At 42.5% G+C, this 16,661-nt stretch overlaps 1 protein-coding gene across 1 annotated transcript in view; it reads right to left on the reverse strand.

Moving 5' to 3' along the window:
• Positions 1–3,149: 3,149 nt before the first annotated feature.
• SLC37A3 (solute carrier family 37 member 3) overlaps positions 3,150–16,661 on the reverse strand; it is a 45,717-nt gene continuing 32,205 nt past the window's right edge. Inside the window, exons 9-15 of the mRNA XM_082846187.1 lie at positions 16,205–16,383; positions 13,873–14,014; positions 12,224–12,325; positions 11,568–11,615; positions 10,453–10,604; positions 6,372–6,437; positions 3,150–4,738 (exon numbers count right to left, since the gene is read on the reverse strand). Coding sequence (XP_082702313.1) covers positions 4,646–4,738; positions 6,372–6,437; positions 10,453–10,604; positions 11,568–11,615; positions 12,224–12,325; positions 13,873–14,014; positions 16,205–16,383 — 782 coding nt within the window. The 3' untranslated portion in view covers positions 3,150–4,645. The remainder of the gene's footprint in view (positions 4,739–6,371; positions 6,438–10,452; positions 10,605–11,567; positions 11,616–12,223; positions 12,326–13,872; positions 14,015–16,204; positions 16,384–16,661) is intronic.

Here is a 16,661-nt window from a genome sequence, read left to right on the forward strand (position 1 = left end):
TGTAACTGGATCACTTTGCTGTACACCTGAAACTAACACAACATTGTAAATCAACTAAACTTCAATTAAGAAAAAAAAAGCAAAGTCCCATGGAGGTAGGACATCAGGAGGTCAGAGGGACAGACAGAACTGGAAGGAAGAGGATGGGCCAGGTGAAAACACGCAGCAGGAATAAAGACAGCAGCCTGAACAACATGGGGTTTCTTCTGTAGCAGCAAGCTCGCCCTTCACTGTGGCTTAGTTCCCCAGGAGAGCTGATACGGCTACTGAAGAGCCTGAGGAGAGGACAATGCATTCTCTGCCCCACGGCCTGGCCTGATAACCTGGCCATTTACTGTGGGAGGCAGTGTCATGTTGTAAAGCAAGGGGAAGAGCCACATGCAGGGTCAGGGAGCCACACTCCACTCGGCCCCCCTCCACTCCTTTTCCTTCCACCTCTTCCAACATGATCAACATTTACGCAGCACCAACCATGCAAGGAACTAGGCATTGGAGAAAAAGACCAATAATCAGGGCTTCCCTGGTGGGGCAGTGGTTAAGAATCCGCCTGCCACTGCAGGAGACACGGGTCCGAGCCCTGGTCTGGGAAGATCCCACATGCCGCGGAGCAACTAAGCCTGTGCGCCACAACTACTGAGCCTGCGCTCTAGAGCCTGCAAGCCACAACTACTGAGCCCACGTGCCACAATTACCTAAGCCCGCGCGCCCAGAGCCCATGCACCGCAACGAAGAGCAGCCCCCGCTCGCCGCAACTAGAGAAAGCCCGCGCACAGCAATAAAGACCCAATGCAGCCAAAAAAAAAAAGACCAATAATCACCTTGGGGAGTTAGATATAAAAACAGGTTAGACTGAAGCAGCTAAGGACCAAATAAGTAATATTGCTATTGCTACCAAAAAAAGGCGAGACGATGGGGGGCCAGTAAGGCTGTGGCTGGAAAATGGTTTCTTGGACTAGATGGTGCTTGTCCAAGTCTTGAGGAAAAAATTAAGATTCAGAAAGTAGAGAGTTAAGAAGGGGTATTACAGACCAGAAGTGTGAATCAACACTAGAAGGTAAGCACTACGGTGTGAATATATTAATACTTAACACTACTGAACTGTATACTTAAAATGGTTAAGATGGTACATTTTATGTTACATGTATTTTATCACAATTAAACATTTTTTTCATTTAAGAAACCAAAAAAAAGAGAAAACAAACCAAAACACAGGTGCTTCCAAAAAAAAATGTAAACTGATATGAATACACACTGCCATTTGTAGTCAATAAGCTAACCAGTCTGATTTTGTAGAAAGTTCGTGTAGAGAGACATCAGGAGATTCGGTAAAGAAACAAACTGAGGGACTTCCCTGTTTGTCCAGTGGGTAAGACTCCATGCTCACAATGCAGGGGGCCCGGGTTTGATCCCTGGTTGGGGAACTAGATCTCGCATGCCGCAACTAAGACCTGGTACAGCCTAAATAAATAAAGAAAGAAAGAAACAGACTGAAGGTGGATTGTGGGAAACCTCAGGCTAACAGATGGCACTCGATTCTCTCAACCAAGGTTTCTAACTCTGTGGTCTAAGGACGGGCTTCAAGTTTTGGCCTGTGAACACCCTGTAATAAACGTTGAAAGTTTGTTCACAGGTGCATTTTGATCTGGGGAGAGGGCAAATGGCTGTCAGCTTCTCAAAAGGGTTTATGACTTAGAAAATTTGAAAACCATTCATAAAGCCAATTGGCAGTGTGGTCTGGGTGGGGATGGGACAGGGGTTGAGGTTACATAAGTTGAGCTCACTTCCCTTGAGACTTGCAGTTAACTAAACACCAGATAGTATTATATAAATGGATGCCCTATCCCTCTTTAGTACTTAACAGAGCTATTGTTAGGTATTAAGAACAGCTCATCTGGGAAAGCTGGTGACCCCTATTGGAAACTAGCAGAGGGTGAGCAGAGAAGAGAACCCAGTAAAAGATAGGAAATAAGAAGATTCAATACATTAAAATGCCATAGAAGCCAAAGAAAAAAAGTCCTGGAGAAGATGAAGTGGTTACCGGAGTCAAGTATAAGAGGAGGATTAAGAAAGATAAGGAATGAGGAAAAAAAGATATCTAAGTTCTATGACCTTCAGTTGCACGGTTTCTGGAGAGCGATGCAAAAAAGGTCAGAGGTTAAGGGTAACATATCCAAACTAGGAGACTGGGAGAGCAAAGGAAAGTGCTATAATTATGACGTGATAATTATGTCAGAACATCAGGCATAAACCAGGAGTGTCCTGGACAAATAGACATACAGTTAGTTACCTAGTTGAGGAGGAAGTTTGTAGCACAGCCAGGAGGGCAGCAGATACCATCTGTTAACTCAAAGGATTTGGTTGTGAAAAGGAAAATAGGACGTAAGTCAGAAGAACTAGTACGGATAAGAAAAGGCTTTATCTGTTACCTATGTGGGAGGAGGGAGGACTTCTGATGTTGTAAAGGAAAGGGAAGGAGTGGTGGACAAGAGCATCCTGTACCCTCCATCTTGCTGAACTTCACGACACACACGGGGGCCCCCTCAGACATTTCTTGTGTGAATGTTGACTGGGACACCAGCCCTCCAGGAAGCGGCAAAGACTAGAATAAGCAGGAGTGGAGAGGGGCCTTTCTCCCTTTGAAACTATATGGAAGGAGAAAAGAAAACACCATATGACAAGAAAAGGCAGGCCAGAGTGCTGTATTTCAACCTAGTGAGTATCGGAGGATCGAGGTGTCGGAGAAGAATGCTTTTCCAAACTGGCCTTCACTATGGCCTTTTCTTCAAGGGAAAAAAAAATAAGAAAGTTAACTCTTAGGAGTTCTTTAAAGCTAACACGTAAGAAAGAGAACAATAGGAAATATATCCATAGTGCAAGATATAATTTCATTCAGTGCTGAGCAGTTGTTTTATTTATAATTTCATTTCAGGTACAACTTGGGGGCTACAGAGAGGTCAGAGGAACACCTGTCCAGCTAATTTTAAACTTGAGAAAGAAAACAATGGTTGGTGTCAGGATACGAAGATGTGACCACACTGATTACGTAGGGGGAGAGGAAACTCTCAGCCAGATGTCAGACAGGGGCTAAATCATCAAAACGGGGTTCATCTAGAGACGATTCTTAAATTACAACTAGGCAGCTCATCCAAACTCAGCAGTCTTACACAAAGGGGAAGGGAAGGCTTTCACAGAATGTAGTAGAAATAGACCTGTACAATCTGGCAACACCGTAGGGTCAGTGAATAGTCACCAGGGAACACTCAGTAGCAGGAAATTGCAAGGCATGAGTCACATTCTACAGCGCGGAGCTCACGGTATATATAAAATAACCAGGTGGACAGATATTTATTATAAAAGTCAGTTTATTTTCCCTTTCTGTGTTTCATATTTTCCCTTTTTGTCAGTAATAAGCAATTAACTGATTGGAAATCTGCTTGATTAAATAACATTAACGAGTTCATAAACGCACCGCATTTGAGAGTATAAAGCAAGAGGCTGAAAAATATTCCCTAACCCAATGCAAATTAGGCAGCCCTCCCTCAAAATTGCAGTTTTCATCTGTTAACTTCCATAATTTAAAATATATATACAGTATGACCTTAAAATATTCATAATTAGTATAGAATTCACAGCCTTGAAGACATATATTCTACAAACTTCTAAAGAATAGATACCTAGATACACCTCAGGCCCTAGTAATCCATTAATGTGATTCAAGGTCACATACTTAACACTTACAGGGCCAAAAGGTCTTTCTTTTTTCTCTAATTCTAGTCTTCTGCTGAGGTAATGCAAGGAACCCAGCTGCGACAGAGATCAATCCTCTGAAAATAGTGCTAAGCAGATTAGCTTCCTAGTGGATCCTAAAGTTCCCAGAGAACAAATCTGGGGTTGAGTACTTCAGTTGTAAATTACACACTGGCATGTTCACAATCGAGGTACCTTATGGTCCTTGAAAGGAAGACTAAAGACTTCCAGGAGCCAAAGGGAATTCTGAATGAAGACGGAGGAGAACAAGTTGACAATCACTTGAAGATATTTCTGCTTCTGGAGCTGAACGACTTTAGAGCAGATACAGAGTGACTGAGCCAATCAGCATGCAGTGTGATTTTTCCCACCGTCGTTAACAAAGGGATTCTCTGTCCAAGCAGGCTTACGCTGGACCCAGCTAGAGTGCTTTATCCGGATTTGATGCTTCAGAGACGAGGCACGCTCTGCAAACTCATGACCAAAGCAAAATGCAACGATCCTTTCTGCTCGTGGAGCACGTCACTGATACAAACCATGCCTGACTGCCTTGTGGTCACTCGGCTTTCCAGACTGGAGAACTTGGGTCCAAGTCCAATACAGCATTTACGGTTAAAGGGATAAACCTCCACAGGCCAAAAAAGACACTGGCAGATTCATAGGCCATTCAGTACATTCATGAAACAACAGTGATAAAAATCATTAACAATGATTCCTGTAGTGTAGAAAAACAGCCCAGCCTTCACTCTGGTCAGCATCTCCGGCGGCTGACACTGTTGAAAGAGGCTTGACAGTTTGAGGTTATGCTGGAGCTCTTAAGACAACCCCAAAATAAGGTGAATGAAAAGGAATAGTCCTGATGTGTCTCCTATTATTCTTGTTCTTTTGTGGGCACCAGTCACCCACTCAATATGCGAGCTTCTCGTCTTTGCGTAAGATAGCATATTTCCCTCACTATTAATGGTGAAATAAATAGAATTGTGCAACTTGTCTGTGAAGAGAAAAAAGCATTGAACATGCAGTGACAAGTTAATTAATTCTGTTAGAGCACCATGTTTTGAACATAATAATGAATTTGGACAATTACATTCTTTTTGACTTCGTACAAGGACAACTCAATCTTTAATGAATTAGAAAATGATTTTGAAAATTACAGTTAATATTACAAAATACTTAATGTTACATTACAGTCTCCAAAAAAAGAACTAAGGTACACAGATTAAATAACTCATAGGTAGGGCAGAAAATTGATACTGGAGCTCAGATTTAAACAGTGTTTCTTCTAACAGATTCAGTTTTCTTTCTATTACATTTCTAGTATGATCACACCAACAGGTTCATCAGGAGATACTTCCCTCTACTCAGAAGTAGATGACCGAGTTATACGGCCCAGTCTGTAGAAGCTGGAGGGCACTCAGGCAGAAGAAAGCATCCTTTGTGATAGCAGAGTACATAAGCCTTAAGGCAGCTCCAGGGGATTCCAGGTGCTGAGCTATCCCAAAGGCTCCTTGGATAGGCTGGAGGACAGCATCTAGACTTGGGCAATGGAGGCTGCCTCCAATTAGGATGCCCTAGATTTAGGGACAGGATACTGAATGCATCCCCTGGTGAACGAAGCCATCACCAGACTCTCAAGTAGACCTGTCTTGAGCACCGTCTCAATATGTGATAAGAGTATGTCACATGCTTATTCAAAAGAGAGCAATGTTTTAAAAGCACAAGGCCTTATTCTGTGTTGGCTGTTTCCCAGAAAGTACAGAGTTCCAGCCAAGGGTGTCGAAGGCACAACAGATATTTTCTCAAGAGACTCGAGGTTCATTTTAGAACTTGCACACCACAGTGTTAATTACAGCAATGCTTCTTTTTTAACCCTATGTGGCTTGGCATACACATTTCCTTCAGAATTCCCAAATTATATTTAGCAGACAGAGAGTACTCTGGAAGAGTACGCTGATTAACGGTTGGGGGTATAAGCCTCTCTTCATTTTTTCTGGAATTATAAATGACAATACTCATTAGACTCAGGTCAAGGGCAAACTAACAGCCCTTTCCTTCCTTGAAAAATGAATGTGTCTTTCAGAATAATAAAATGTTACTTTTCACAAAAGAATCTTTAAAAGCGGTCAGGAATTTTGTTGGTTTAAGAAGTGATTTCACCATAAAAAGAAATGAACTATTGATACATGCAACAACATGGATGAATCTCAAAATAATTATGCTGACGGAAAGAAGCAGACAAAAATACATAGTGTATGATTCCATGTATAGAAAACTCAAGAAAACGCAAGTTAATCTATAGCAACAGAAAGTGCATCAGTAGTTACCTGGAGAGAGGTGGGATGGTGGAGAGGCAAGAGACAGGGATTACACAGGGGCCATGAAGAAACTTTTGGGAGTGATGGATACATTTACTGTCCTGATTGGGATGATGGGTTCACAGACATGCATGCACATATGTTAAACTGTACGAAATTTTACTTGTTAAATATATGCAATTTATTTTAAGTCAATTATTCCTCAACAAAAAAAAACTGCGTGTAAAAAAAGTGATTTAAGTAAATGCGTTGAACTAATTTAATTTAAAAACTACTAGTTTAAAAAAAACAAAAAGGGCACACACTTACCATAAGAATGAAAAAGTAGAAAACCCACATCCATCCTAGGTTGTCCTGGATCAAAGACACTAAATACTAAAAGGGAGAAAAAGAAATCACAATATAATCCTTTATAAAATAATAAACTGAAGTAGCTAAAAAGTAGATTAGGGCTTTCCTGGTGGCACAGTGGTTAAGAATCCGCCTGCCAATGCAGGGGACGTGGGTTCGAGCCCTGGTCCGGGAAGATCCCACATGCCGCAGAGCAACTAGGCCCGTGCGCCACAACTACTGAGTCTGTGCTCTGAAGCCCATGAGCCACAACTACTGAAGCCCGTGCGCCTGGAGCCCATGCTCCACAACAGGAGAAGCCACTTCGATGAGAAGCCCGTGCTTCAAAGAGTACTACTGCAACAAAGAGTAGCCCCTGCTCACCGCAACTAGGGAAAGCCCACGCGCAGCAACAAAGACCCAATGCGGCCAAAAATAATAAATAATAAAATAAATAATTTTTTCAAAAAAAGTAGATTAAACATATCTCTTCTAGAAAATGAAAAGGAGTTAGGATTTGTATAATGTTTTGCAGTTTGCAGAGCTCTTGCATATACACGCTCCTATTTAAGCTTTATTGACACCCTTCATTTGGTAAGCTGGCACAGTCCAAAATCTGTGTAACAGAAGGCACAAGTCCAGGAGGTATATTTTTTTTCACTTTTCTATTAAGAGAGGATGATGGGGACTTCCCTGGTGGCGCAGTGGTTAAGAAACCACCTGCCAGTGCAAGGGACACGGGTTTGAGCCCTGGTCCGGGAAGATCCCACAAGCCATGGAGCAACTAAGCCCATGTGCCACAACTACTGAGCCTGCGCTCTAGAGCCCGTGAGCCACAACTACTGAGCCCGCGCACCTAGAGCCCATGCTCCACAACAAGAGAAGCCACCTTAGTGAGAAGCCCATGCACTGCAACGAAGAGTAGCCCCCACTCGCCACAACTAGAGGAAGCCCGTGTGCAGCAACAAAGACCCAACACAGCCAAAAATAAATAAAATAAAATAAATAAATTTATAAAAAAAAAATTAAGAGAGGATGATGAACAGCCTCAAGTCACTTCCATTTAATCAGTCCTTCTTCCAGTGAATGGTACTATAATTGATGCTTTTAAAAATAGTTCGTCTCTGCAACTTCCCTGGTGGTCCAGTGGCTAAGACTCCACGCACCCAATGTAGGGGGCCTGGGTTCGATCCCTGGTCAGGGAACTAGATTCCACATGCCACAACTAAGAGTTCGCATGCCGCAACTAAGACCCGATGCAGCCAAATAAATAAATAAATAAATTTTTTTTTTAAAGTTTGTCTTTTAAGTATACCACTCATTTTTCAATTACACTATTTGCTCATAGGATTACTGTATGACTTTGACACTCTACAGCACATTCTTTTATTTTCAATTAATAAAAGGTATCCAATAGTTTTTAACCCATGCTCTTTTAAAAAAAAAAATACATGTAACATAAAGCTTGCCATTTTAACCATCTTTCAGTGTACAACTCAGCAGTATCAAATACATTCATGATGTTGCACAACCATCACCACTACCTATTTTCAAAATTTTTCATCACCCCTAACGGAAACTCTGCACCTGTTAACTCTCTGCAAGAACTCTCCATGGCCCCTCTCCTCAGCCCCTGATAAACTCTAATCTGCTTTCTGTCTCTATGAATTTACCATTCAAGATATTTCATGTTAAGTAGAATCACACAATATTTTTGTGTCTGGCTTATTTCACTTAGCATAATGTTGTTAAGGTTCATTCATGTTGTAGCATGTATCAGAACTCCATTCCTTTTTATGGCTAAATAATATCCCATTGCATAGATATACCACATTTTGTTTATCCATTCATCTGTCAACGGACACTTGAGTTGTTTCCACCTTTTGGCTACTATGAATAACGCTGTGGTGAACATCGGCAAACAAATACCTGAATCTGTTTTCAATTCTTTGGGGTACAACATACCTAGGAGTGGAATTGCTGGGTCATATGGTAATTCTATGTTTAACTTTTTGAGGAACCACCATAGTGTTTTCTACAGTAGCTGCACGATTTTACATTCCCACCAGCACTGTATGTGAATTTCTCCACATCCTCACCAACACCTGTTACTCTGTTTTGTTTTAACTACAGCCATTAGGTGTCAAGTGGTAGCTCGTGTTTTTGCTTTGCATCTCCCTAAGGATGCTGAGAATCTTTTCAGGTGCTTACTGACCACTGGTATATATCTGTCATGAGGCGTCGTCCCTATGTTTCCTTCTAAGGGCTTTATTAAGTCCCTATTAAGTCATGGAGTTTGGGATTTCATACCTCAAGCAATAGAAAATCATTCCAAAATCAACATGGCGAGGGAATGAGTAAAGCTAGCTATGCTTTAGTCCTGGTCCTGCTTTACAAACCATGAAAGTCAACCTAATGCTGACCCATGTTCACAGATGGGGATCGTAACACTGGCAGGCATTCTAAATGAAAAGAAACTCCTTGAAATGCTAATTACAATCTACCCATTTGATTAATGAAGAAAACATTAGTTGGGAAGGAAAACTTAAAATACAGTAATTTCAGAAAAGGATGCCCAATACCCCTTATATGAAGATATCTGAACAGGTGGCCAATAGCATTTTTTTAGTTCCTACTCCAGGACAAATTTCTCCTACCTTTGCTAAGTTTCTTTTTCCTTTAGTCTCAGAATCAAATATGCTAACACACTGATCCTATAAATCACTCATTCTACAATCATTCCACAAATATCTGAATGTCTACTGTGTGCCAGGCACCGTTCCTGATACCGTTCCTGGTACCAGGGCTACAGTAGAACACAAAACAAATAAAATGCTGCCCTCGTGAAGCTCACCTTACAGTGGGAGACACAGACATTAACAAATAAATGTGTAATATATGGCTGGGTGGAGACCAGCACTAAGATGGTGTATCTCCCTCAGTATTTGCTCTTGCATTAACCACTAGCAATCGGATACCACTGACCCACCCCCATTAAGCAGCAATCTTCAAGGCCATTTAATGACCTCAATGTCAAAACTACAAGCCTTTTTCCTTCCATTCTCTTTCTCCTGACCTCTCTACCTCTATGATCTGAGTAACACACCTCCTCAAATTCTGGCTTCCTGTTTCTGTGACCATTGGGCATCCTCTGAGGGTTTGCCTATATTTTCTTTCCCCATTAAACATCACATCACTTCCACGGTTTCAACCATTTTATCCATGCAGTTGATTCTCAAATCCACATTTTGCAAAATCCACATTCTGCAATGACCTAGAGTAGTATACCCTAGGTGAGGCATGACTCATGACTGTCCCAGAGAAGGGATGCCTTTCTGAAGCTGAATGTAAGCAAAAAGGATCGATTTGAATAGTTCTGATTACCTAGAGTAGGCCAATCTTAGCCCAGAAGATCTCAAACTTCAGAGTGCATAAGAATCGCCAGGAAGGCTTGCTGAAATACAGATCCCCAGGCTCTCACTCAGCAAGTCTACAGTAAGCTTAGTGTTCAGTACTTTAATGAACCCCCAGATGATTCTGGCATAAGACATTTAATGAACCGCCTTTTGAGACACAGTTGTAGGAAGCAGAGTAAGCGACTCAGGGCAGCTGCAGAGTCCATGGCAATTTCTGGCAGGGATCCATGGGAAGAATGTGTGTACGTGTGTGTGTCTGGTAGGGGGACAGAGGTAGGGCCTGCATGTCAGGTGTGGGGTAATGAGAAGCATGTGTCTCATGGCCTCCTTGGAGTGCCAAGTTCAGGCTGGAAGAAAGGGGTGGCGGGCTGGGACTGGAGAATCTGTCTTATGAGGTGTTAGCTTCTTTTCAGACAGGAAGAATCTGGAGGTAAAAGTGGAAAGAAGGAACTGATAAATGTAGAGCAACCTTCCACATTAGGTCACATCAACTGGACCTCAAAGACTAAAAACACAAGGCTTTCAGTACAGTGCACTACAGCACAAGAGTGCCACCCTACTGTGGCCCAGAGGGTGGGGGTAAACTCTTCCACTGCTGAAGAACTGCTGAGCACTCCATGTCAAGCCCTCCCCTGCTCTCTCACCTGGCCTACCGCAGCTCCAATGCTCCCGGTTCCATCAACTATTCCTGTGACGGTCGCCAAAGCCTCAGTGCTGCCTTGGATCAGCTCCTGACGACCCAGGTCCGCAGAAATAGCAGAGCTAATCATATTAGAAGGTCCACCAATAAAAAATCCTGAAGTCATAAACAGAACAGGTTCTTATTAAGACACTATTTGTAACAACGCTAGGAATCTACTGAATAAAGCAAACTCTTAATCCCAATACTCCAATCAGTATGTTGGAGAGAAACAAAAAGAGGGGAAGAAAATAACCAATAAAAATGGAAACTCCCCCAGATAGTAACATCTTCAAACTAGTTAGCATCCACTTTTCTCTAGAAAATAGAGTGAACACACAGCTTTCTAATCCTGTGAAGTGCGCATGCATTGACAACTAACTGCACTAGCTTGTCAAATTCTCTTATGGTTGAGGTGCAGCGCAGAGCATCTGACTGCCCAAATTCAACCAAACGTATTGAAAAAAAAGAGAGACAGGAGAAAAAGCGATTTCAGCGGTGTAGGGGGTTCCATCGGCCACTGCTCGCGGTGAGGCTGTCCAAGGACTGAGCGGGAGTTGGCCCATGTGACTCTGTCCATGAGGCTGCATCAGTCCCACGTGCCTCATAGAGCAGGAGCAGCTCCCACTATCCTATGATCTCAAGTTGAAAAATAAGAATTCTTCTATAACACGGTCGCTAATTGCACTGAATTGTTTCACCTGGGGCTCAAGTGAAGAAATTCTGACCAATTCCAACACAGGAGGAAAAACTAGCTATACTGGACCTTTGGAAAGCTGGTGAATTGGTTTCCAATGCGGCATCTTCCTAAGCCACTTCCGCAAGTAACATGAGCGGGCAGGGCAGCAATCAAAAATCTTAGGAAACCTCTGTCAAAAGGGACTGCCTCTGTCACGACAGGACTGAGTAGGTCACATGAGAGCAGAGAAGTAGGATCTGAAGGAGGCATCTTTCCTTTTTACCTTCTGAGTTCTCTATAATTGTGGTTTTAGCATTACTCAAATTGAAGGAGAAATCAGTTTCCTTTTTTCCTTTTTCCTTACAGAGGAACAGTACGGTGAAATGGAGCCTATGCCATACCTGTGACAGCCATCAGAAGCGCATTGATGGACTTATCATTTGGAGAACCTGTGAGGAGAGACACAGACACAGAACAACGATCTGAGGAGCGCATTACGTGTGCCTCCACCCAACAGTACACGGCAGATCTGCGCCTGGATCTCCGTGACCTCACAGATCACTCCCAGGGATACAAGCGCATACAGCTCCATCACCACCTCCCCCAGCTTTTATTTGTAATGTCTGCTTCTTGCTGGTGCTCAAGCTAATGTGACTTCTAAAAGCTTACAGAAAAACTCTGCTTCTATCTCAGCAGCATCTTAAGGGACATATACCAAACCTAATTACCATCTTTCCTCTTTTGAAATCTTGTCCCTTTTATTGTTTTATTGGCTCTAATGCTGCCACTCTGGAGCCTACCCTTGAACAAAGCATATACACTCCCAAGCAAGCTTTTAAACAAACCAACAAAGCAGAAGAGATGCCAGTTTCCTCCCCAACACAAATAAAACTACGTGATACTTTTAGCGGCATTTACAGGACAATACAAAGGTCCAATATTATGCCTTTGTGGCTGGTCTCAACTCTCCCCCCAGGGTTGATCACTGACTCAAGGCAAATAAATGCCTTAGTCCTAAGAGATGAGGAAAACAGTTTAATTGCAAGGGAATACTCACGACTATATCCAACGAGGGAGCCGACGGCCAGAAGCAGACTGAGAGCTAACACCGGGGCTCTCTTCTGTAGCACATCAGAGATGAAGCCTTGCAGAGTTCCACCTTCAAGCACAAAGAGTGCAACCCAATCAAAATGTCTAATTTAGCTCAGTTACCTGACTCTTGCTTACCACATACCCTCCACCTGCGATCAGGATCGTAACACTGGTCCATCCAAAAAGAGAGCTGGCTCTCCTAAAACATTTCCTCCGTAATTTCCTTTCAGAAGGGTTACCTGACTATTAACTGCCATGATGGCTGATGGGGACGGGACACCACAAATAAGGGAAAATCATCAAAACTACCCCACTGTTCCTTGCTGTTTTTGCTTCTCCAACCAGCTGTGAAGGCTTTTCCTGCTTTTTATTTTAAAAGATAATTAATTAAGGACTGTGCTTCATCGGCTATTAGTAGTAGTGAACATAAATATTCACTAAAATTAAGTGCAGCAATCATGGTTTGGTAATAACTAATAGGTCAAGACGTTTAAAAGAAGTGATGTGGATCCTTGAAGCAACGCAGTCACATTTAGATGCATTCCTACTTGGAGTCTAGGGGCAATGGGACACCTGGTACACCCTCATCAGAAGTACGTGCAGGTCTAAAGGCAGCAACCTCACCTTGGCTCTGGATCTAAGAATAAGGGCACACAAGTTCAAATACAGCAACAGTATATCACCTAAGGATACGCTGTGCTTTCACGCGCTCAGGGCAGTTTAGTCTTTCCACACTTCTAAATGTAAACATTACAAAAAGGATATTAAGGTTCTGCCATAGCCATGTAAGCAGTACCCACTAACATGCAATCTGTACATCTGTCTGACTTGAAAGTTTCCTACTTCCTTGTTTACACTTCCAGTTAGAACAAAAGGTCACTGTTAAAATCTGCTGTGGGGCTTCCCTGGTGGCGCAGTGGTTGAGAGTCCGCCTGCCAATGCTAGGCGACACGGGTTCGTGCCCTGATCTGGGAGGATCCCACATGCCGCGGAGCGGCTGGGCCCGTGAGCCATGGCCACTGAGCCTGCGCGTCCGGAGCCTGTGCTCCGCAACGGGAGAGGCCACAACCGTAAGAGGCCCGCGTACTGCAAACAAACAAACAAATCTACTGTGTACAATGAAGCAACTGCAAAACAAAAAAATTAATCCCTGCTATTATTCCTACCTTTATGATCTGACAATCAATACACTAAGCTAGTATGTTTCCCTTCTTTGGCTGCGGTGTGGTATATAAAATGAACACATTCACATCCTAACTTGAATCTCTGACATACAATTTGCTTTACCGCTAAGCTATCGCTGAAAGTGTACAAAAGGGTTACACTTAAAGGGATCAGAGAGAGACATCCCTGCACTTCCCAAGACAAAAGAACTGATCCATCAACAAAGGACTGGGGAAAAGAGCCCTATAAGTCACAGGGCTGCCACAGGCCAGGGCTTCTTTTCCGAGGACTCTTTTTTTTACGAGTTTGGCTATTTACTCGTAGGACAGTTTAGGAAAAATAGCTGTGGAATAAGTAATAAAACTTTAAATGATGCCAGATTTCATAACCCAGTAAAATATGACTAGTGACTAATTCTTATTACAGAAAAAGATGTATCACTGGCCTTACCTATAATTCCTCCAACATCGTACCAAATGGACAGCTTGTCGGCTTCAGCCTCCTTCCATCCGAAGTTATTACTCAGATAAAAGGGCAACCAGAAGAAGAAGGAGTAATTCACTAACTTCAAGCAGGCATAGGCCAGTGAATACTATAGGGAAAAACATCCAACTACCAGTAAGGAACAAACGGTACAACATAACTACCATGTAAATGTAATTAAACAACAAAACAAAACAGAGGAGTTTGGGGTGAATAGTACCTGATTTTCAAATTAAATGTTTCTACAAATTCCTATTTGCCTGACTTTACCCAGTCTCCCTCTTCTCTTCATCCCCCCTTAGCGTCTAGAAAGGCAGTACAGTAGGCCTTGGGATAAAAAACACCTAGGACTACTCCTTAATTGTCCCCCCACTTTCTTCTTTCAGTTCTCTGGTAGAAGCAAACCAGTGTTTTGAACCTGCAAGGCAGGGCACATACTCATATTTCTTTATATGGATAAAGATAAAAGGTATTCATGCCACTGACTAGCACTAACCATATGCAAACGATTCCAGTGACATCACAGCCTTTATTTTTGGCTCTACTTCCTGTGAAGTTAACATTATGGACAATGCAAAGCAATGGGACTGGACTACGGTTCCAAGGTCTTAAGAAAAGCATCAACATGAAAACTACTTTCACGCTGTAGTTTCCACAAGTTTTGAGTCAAAAGTGAAAGAACAGGATCGTCATGGGTCTTGTGGCTTTAGGTTGAGGAATGAAAGTTACAGCTGCCTTAAGATGGCAGCGGGGCTGAGAATCCTATATTCAACACATTATTACCAGGAAATCCTGACATTTAGCATCAAAGGAAAAAGGGGGAGGAACAGAGAGACTGACTTCAAAGGGTGTCTGGCTAGTATATTCTTTTCCCTGGAGCTGCCAGTTATTCCCTAGGTATCACTTGTTTTAAAGCAGCTTCCCAGGCAGGGCAGCAGCCACCCCCTAGAGAGCCAAATCCCAATCATGAGTGCATTTTGTCCAGACAGCCTGCCACAAAGACAAAGGAATTAAGTTAACTGGATTTCCTTTACACCCTGCCCGTGGCAGGGAACAATAGCTTGTGAAACACAAAGCAATAGCAAAAGAGGGCCACGTTTAGTCACAACAAATCTAAGTTCTGTCTCAGAAATTAACCTATTACCAGCAGAACATTTTAATAACTACTTTAAAAAATACTGATCATTAGCATAAGAACAGGCCCAAAGGAACTTGCATTTCCCTTGTATTACACATCATCTTTTGGTTGAAGACTTGTGGGAACTTACACTTAAATTTTAACTCACGCTTAAACTATCTTGTTTGTAAATGTCAGTTCTCTTAGCTTGGGGGCAGGTAGAAGGGAACTAGAAAGTATGAAATAGGACAACCTGCAGACTCTGAATTTACTGACGGGTTACGTTCATAAAGCACCATTAAACAATAAAATAAAAAAGGTGCTTATTCACAATACAATAACCCAGTGTTACAGACTCCAGGGAGGACTGGTAGGCTTTCTGTCCATAGGAAGGGGAACTGAGGACGGGCTGAGTGACTTACCCCAGGCCTAGTTAATGGGTAAGCTGGCAACATAACCTAGGCCTCTAACTTCCACTCCCACGCTAGAGCGCCCGAAACACCAAGACAGAAAAACTGCAGCAGAAGGGCTTCAGTTTAGACATTAGGAAAAAACCTAACTGTAAAGGTTGTGGAAACACTGGAATGCATTACCAGGAAATGCTGTGGAGTATTCTGCTCTGGACCTTTAACAGAAGGGAAAACTTTTTTTCCCCTAGAATAGTAAGGATATAGGCAAATCAAACAGACCTAACGAACCACTCAAACCTCTCTTGGGCTATTTATAATTCCATAAGACTTCAACAGGCCAAAAGGTATATATTTTAAAATATCAATTTTGCCTTCTTACTCGAAGGCTAGACCACGGTCAGCAAATTCCAGCTCACGGGCCAAATACGGCCAGGCCCATTTGTTCCGTATCGTCCATGGACTCCTTTCCTCTACTGAGTTGAGCGATTGTGGCAGAGACTGTATGGTGCCCCCAAAGCTGAAAACATTTACTAACTGGTTCTGTACAGAAAAGGTTTTGCCAAACCCTGCATTAAATTTCAGACAAAACTTCAAGTGGTGCCAATACAGAAACAAGCTGAGGGCCAATATTCACTATTCCTCTGAACATATATTCCTAAAATAAAGTCTCAGAGAGAAGCGAAATACTTCAAGATGCTTTATCCCAGGCAGAGTTACTATCCCGGCTATAACATCTCACTGGCTGTGGTAAGGAGATTTGAACAGGCTTTACCGCTATAACTCCGGGAAGGCAACAAGCCTGGTAAAAGCTTATCGCCTTGACTTGGGTAATAGTCTTGTCTTCTTGGATTGAATAATTAGGCTCAGCTTCATCTTCATTTTCAGCACCACTAATTAATGGCCTGTGTGAGTCGTCTTCAAAATTTTCTTCGGCCTCAATACCTGGAAGACCTACAACAAGAGTGACATCCATGTTTACAGAGGGCCCTCCAGGTGCCCAGCACTGGGCTAAGTGCTTTGCATGCATCATTACTTACGGGGTCCATGTTATTTTTATTTCCATTTTACAGAAGAAGCTACTAAGGTTCAGAGTCCAAGGTCAATTAAGGTCACACAGCTAATGAGCCACAAACCCAGGCCTCTAATTCTCCTTGACCTGGCTTCAAAGCAAAGCTTTTTCAACCACATCACAGTATCTCTCTTACATAATACCAAAAACACCATTAATT

The sequence above is a fragment of the Leucopleurus acutus genome (assembly GCF_964270905.1).
Source record: "Leucopleurus acutus genome assembly, chromosome: 9".
Classification (NCBI taxonomy): domain Eukaryota; kingdom Metazoa; phylum Chordata; class Mammalia; order Artiodactyla; family Delphinidae; genus Leucopleurus; species Leucopleurus acutus.